At 39.0% G+C, this 6,000-nt stretch overlaps 1 protein-coding gene across 2 annotated transcripts in view; it reads right to left on the bottom strand.

The window, feature by feature from the left end:
* Positions 1–2,422: 2,422 nt before the first annotated feature.
* Positions 2,423–6,000, bottom strand: part of PRKCQ (protein kinase C theta) — a 135,279-nt gene continuing 131,701 nt past the window's right edge. For both annotated transcript variants that reach the window (XM_044678354.1, XM_044678355.1), the window contains one exon: positions 2,423–3,725. In XM_044678354.1, the coding sequence (XP_044534289.1) occupies positions 3,570–3,725 (156 nt within the window). In that variant the 3' untranslated portion in view covers positions 2,423–3,569. The remainder of the gene's footprint in view (positions 3,726–6,000) is intronic.

Genomic DNA, 6,000 nt, shown 5'->3' with positions numbered 1-6,000 from the left:
ACGCTTGTTGATTTATTGACTTACCTCTTTGAGACAAGTAAAAGAATTATTATTTTACCTGTTTTGTAGATGAGGAAATTGAGGCTCAAAAAGATGAAGATTTGCTCAAGGTCACATAGCTAGTAAATGGTGGAACTAGGACTTGAATTCAGGTCTTCTAACTCCCAGTGTATACCTCTTTCCTAAAGAAAACCTATTATTTGTGTCAAGGTCTATGATAGTTGCTTATGCTCTGTTCTTTCAGTCCCCATCTGGAGTGGTATCCTGTATCCAGCTTTGGGTGCTTGAAGGGACAAACTGACAAATTAGAGTGCTTCCCCTAAAAAAAACAGAACTTGTAAGAAATCTGGAAATCATATCATATAAATAAGAGTCAAAGGAACTAGGGATGTTTAGCCTAGAGCACATAGCACTGGAGAAACATAATAGCTGTCTTCAAATTTTTGAAGGGTTATGTGGCAGATGGAGTACATGTATTTTGAGTTTTCCAGAGGCAGAACTAGGACAACTATGAGGAAGTAAATAGATGCTGAATATTGTGAAGAAATGCTATGGGACTTTAAAAATAAAAAGAGAATTGTTTTCTCAAATAAAAGTTAATGGCTATGATGTCTCTTTCCAAAGCATAATATTGAAATAAAACAATATATAAAAATGTAATTAGAGCTTCTGAGTAAAAAAATTGAAGGTAAATAAATAGCTTTGAGCAGAAGATCAAAAATATTATCCAAGTGGTGGATTCCATGAAAAATAACACACAGTTAGGAAGTGTCTGAGACCAGATTTGAACTCAAGAAGACTCATCTTCCTGATTTTAGGTCTGCTGCTCTATCTGCTGTGCCACCTAGCTGCTCCTAGAACGGATTTCTTTGGTGGGAAGGCTGGGAATATAAGACCTCTAAGATTTCTGTGTATGAAGATACATCCGCAAAGGACAATGACCTTTTTGGCCTAAGGATAGATTACATTTTCATCCTCCAAACCGGATTCTCAGAAAACCCTCAGCCAATACAGCTGGTATAGCCTACTGCAGAAGTCGCCATAGCTCAGAGTGGTTCCATCACTAGGTTGGCTCTTGGGAAGCCAGAAGGAAGTGGTCTGCAGGGTCATAAACATTCTGAGTGCAGCATTTCTGTAAGACCATCTTAGAAGGCCTGCTGTCTCATTGGTGTAGACCAGTGGTTCCCAAACTTTTTTGGCCTATCGCCCCCTTTCCAGAAAAAATATTACTTAGCACCCCCTGGAAATTATGAAACTATTTATTGAACTCAGAATAGAATGCAATACACCATCGCCCTCCTGGATGGCTGCAGCACCTACTTTGGGAATCACTGGTATAGAGTATATCAGAACTGACAAAATCACAGATCCTTGAAATATTAAGAAATAACTATACAATATAGATATCTCACCTAAAGGTGGGAACAACTGCTGATTCATAAAATATGAAAGCGGGAGAGAAGCAGAGTGCAAACTCAGTAGCCATGGAAAAGAGATTGAATGAAGGGAAAATAATACAGGAAAAAGGGGGAAAATGAGAAGAGGAGAGAGACACACACACAGAGACCAACAGAAATGGGCAGACCAACAGGGCTACAAAGGGGGAGAGTAATTAAATTGGAGAATTAAATGAAAGAAATTTCTACATGACAGGAGGCTAACTTAGCAGCCAATGATAAATCAGAGGACTTGGGCAGGGATGCTTATGATTCTCTTTGGGATGTAAGATGTTTGAAATGGAGATGGGCAGTGACAATCAAGTGTCACTTCAAACTATCTCAAGCAAGCTCTTTCAATGATGGATTATGGATTTCTTATAGTATATACGGTTGTGTAAAGAACTCTGGACTTGGGTTTATGACCCTTGTAAGCCTCATAATCTGTCACTTTCTTATCAGTGTGGTCTTTCTTGGCAGTGTGGGACTGCAGAAAGGGCTTTGGGCTCTGGAATCTGAGGTCCTGGTTTCAAATTCTGTCTCTGCTGCTTACTCTCGGGTTAATTTACTTCTCTGGGCTTTAATTTCTTCATCTGTGAAATGAGGGGGTCATTTTTGGTTCTGAATCCTAAGACTCCTTTTGGGACCTCAGGTTCCTTATTTGCAAATTAAGGATAACAATATGTGTACTATCTGCTTATTGTGAAGAAAATGCTTTGTAAATGGCAAAATACTTTATAAAGTGAAACTATTATCGTCATGACGTTGCTTATATTTTTCTTTTACAACAAATCGACAATGAACAAATAGAAGTACCCAGCAGATTTTTTTTTAATAGTCAGATACTAGCCAGTTTTTGATGACTGAAAAATCACAGAATCCACTATTAGAGGGGCATAAAACTTCACGGTTGGAGGGTTATAAATCTTAGAGCCTTTTGGATTTCTTTTTTTTTTTTAAATTACATTTTCACACACATACAAGTCTTTGCCATTAAGTCACAACATTTTATTAAACTATACAAACAGCAACGGCACTTTAAAAGTGCCCTAGTTAAGAATTCTAATCAAACAAGGTGCCTACTAAAATGACACACAAGGTTCTTTATCTTGAATGTTGCACAAAACAAAACAAAACGGAAAAACCCAAGAGAAGATGGGTTAATCTCCCTGGAGTATTTTGACATTGGATGTTTTGAGTTGTCATGATGGTTGTGTTCCTTTTCCTCTAATAAAATGAGGATGGTAGTCAGCAACGGCCATTAAAAATGGCATCAAGTGAAAAATGGATTAGTGGAAAGTCGAGGCAAGTTTTAATTGAGGGAAATAATTTGATATCATCTTTTGTAGATTCTGCATTTAATTTCTTCATTGCCAGGACAACCAGATGAAATAGACTATTAAACTTCCAGGGGAGACATACGTTCTTCCAACTTACCAATGTTATCTCTTGCAAAACAGTGTGGGGAATGTGGATAATCAGAATGAATGGTTTTGCAAATCTCAAGTGACAGGTTACATTTATTGTGAAGGATTCCCATGAAAACCTTGTTACTGTTCTCAGTTTTCTTTTGGCCATTTAAGCTTCCACAGATGTGAACAGGGTAAAATAGGTCAGCAGCTCCTGGTCTGAGGCTGGAGGAAAATTGCTACGGCATTTGGCAACGAACTGTTATAGTCTCGAGACGTTTCGTATGCAGTTTGTGCCTTGATTCATCAAGGAGTCCATTGATCGGCATTTTGTACTCAAGTGCAGGGGCTAATTTAGGGCAGTATTAAGTTGTTCAATCTTTCATAGTACGCAGTACCATCTTTCAAGTAAATTACTACTGTGCAGGGAGTGAGATGGCAAATCTGAACCTCACGGCGAGTCCTTTCTCTAATGTCCTGAAATTCGAGAGCATTCTGTAAAAGATGGCAGGAGATGTAACGCGAGGCATTTGTCATTAGTGAAGTAGAGATGGCTTACTCTACAGATAAATGTCAGGAGTATTGGTAAAAGCTCTGAGCCCTCATTGTTGAGTGTTTCTTTTCTTCTCTGAGATGAAAAAGGACGTGATTAAGTGTTGCTTGAATCAGTTCAAAGAAAGAAGGCAAATTCCTTCAACCAAAAGGCTCTGGAAAGACTAAATCCTCAGGATAACATCCTCTCCATCTTAGGGTTAATGAAGGAAAAGTTGCTGAACATATTTTGGTCCATGCTGTTTATCAGCGTTCTGTCGGCAAAAGATAGTCGTGGTTTCTCATTCAGGAATTCTTTATCAAAGTTACTGCAGTCGCTTGGAGATTTCTTCAGTAGGTTTGACCAAGGTGGGAAAAAAAGGGGGGTGAGGGGGAGAAGAGAGAGAAAAGACAGATCAAACACTAAATTTATTAACCCTTTTTTTTTTCTAACTAGATCTACAATTTTCACTTTGAAACAGCTCCATTATAACACATGTGGCAAGGTTCAGGACTGAGACCTATTTTATAAGGTAATTAAACTCAACACAGCACTCTTTTTCTGGCCGGGTTCCCAGGGAGATGATTCTTAACCATGATACATGTAAATTCATGTCATATCCTTGGTAGAGAGTCAGGTGAGCACAAAGATAGGTCAGGAACTCAAGTGGGAAAGAAGAAACAAAAGAGATCCAATTAGATCTATTTAGGTAATCAGATTTCTGCTTGTGGAGCAGTTTTTGATTATTTCAGGGTAGGGGGAGAATGTACTTGTCACCAGTTAAAGGCAGCTGAACAGGTGTTGTCATCCTGGCCCCAGAAATAGGGGAAGCCAATCATAAAAAAATGAAGCCTTCCTCAGGATGTCCCGCTCATTGAGCTTCCCACTTCTTGAACAGAAATGGCAAGTAGGCAGTTATCCATGAGGGGTAACCAAGAGAGTTGTCAGCAAGAAGTCAAAAGAGCATTCTGCTTCAAGTTGGTGCAGAGGGCACAGAGAATTTTACAATTGCCTCTTGTAAATTTTAAAATTAATGTCCAATAACTATTATATTTTAAAAAGCTTATTAATAATAACTAAAGTAAGACAACTATCTAACCTAGCCCACTCGCAAGAGCAAAAGAGCAAGAGAGAGGCGGAACCTCAGAACTCATACAAACGTGACCATGCAATGTGGTGGAGAGGTTAAAAGGAATTTTGGGAACTACTAAGGGACTTCTGAGAGATGAAGTCCAAGGGTTCAAAAATCTCCATTTATACATTCTAGAAATGTGGGTATGTTTTGGTTCTGCCAGGACTAAGTAACACAGACATGTAAACAAAGTCCAAATTGGTCTCTGCTTTTAAAAAAGGAAGTGAAAGGGATGAGAGCCAATTGTTAAATTTTCTGTGGGAGTTTTTGTACCTTGGCAATCACTAAATTACTCATCTGGACTTGGTTTGCTATTCTATTGGTTGTCTAGACTTAACGTGATTAAGAAAATATTAATTTATATGTATGTGCATATATGTATATATAATATACACAAATCTAGGTCTAGACACAATATATACATATTCGTGTATAGGCGCAACATTTAATGTATGCACAGACAAAATACATGTATGTACAGCCCCAAACCCTTTGATCCAGTGTTATAAAATTATCCCTATTCTTTAGGTGTTGAGTGATTTGTTGTGTCTGATCCTTCACGACTCCATTTATGGGGTTTTCTCAGAAAAGACGCTGGAGTGGCTTGCCATTTCGTTCTCCAGCTTATTTTACAGATGAGGAAATTGAGGCCAACAGGGTTAAGGGATTTGCTCAGAATCACATAGTATGTGAGGCCTCATGTGAACTTGGGTCTTCTTGACTCCAGGCCATATCATTAGGTTATTGGGAGTAGAAATATTCCTTGAAATAATCAAAATTATAAGATGATAGACTCAGAGCTAGAGGATGTCTAGGAGGTTATCATAGCTGGTTCCCTTATTTTCTACATGAGGAAATGGTCCCATAAAGGATAAAGCCTTCCCACAATTATACAAGTAGTAAATTGGAAGAGATACTATTTAAACCCTCAGAGATGTCCCTGATAAAAATAGAAGAAAAAAGGCTATGAAGAGGTAGAGGAAATTCTAACCTAGGTTAGAAGGTGGTGGGATAGAGGACAGTGACACAGAAAGGGAAGGCAAGAAGAGGAACCCTGAATATTTGGTGTTAATGGAAGAGAGGAGGCATTTACCAGCTCTGAGATTCTGCTGTTTGATGCATGTTCCGGATATTTCATCTCAACCAATTTGCTTTCCATGTAAAACTGATGTAACTTGTTGCCTTCTGCCTTGGTGGTTGTGGTGAAGCAGGAAGACATCACTATTCTTGTCCTCCCACTCACTCTATTTCTGCTGCTGTCACAGGCTCATAATCTACCAGGTCTTCCCTGTCCTGGCCCTCTCTACCTCCCCAATCCCACTTTCCTAAAAGACAAGGATTCCTTAGGCTTGATTGACTCAGGGAGATCCTGGTAGCTATTTATGTGGCTTCCTTGTTCCCTAAGGGCATTAAAAAAGCCCACTTAGATTTGGGGCCCTTCAGGTTTGGCAGAAGATGAGTCCATGGGAGACACCATACTCTACTTTGCTG

This window comes from Gracilinanus agilis, chromosome 5 (assembly GCF_016433145.1).
Source record: "Gracilinanus agilis isolate LMUSP501 chromosome 5, AgileGrace, whole genome shotgun sequence".
In the NCBI taxonomy this organism is placed as follows: Eukaryota; Metazoa; Chordata; class Mammalia; order Didelphimorphia; family Didelphidae; genus Gracilinanus; species Gracilinanus agilis.
This window is presented reverse-complemented; position numbering and strand designations above follow the sequence as displayed.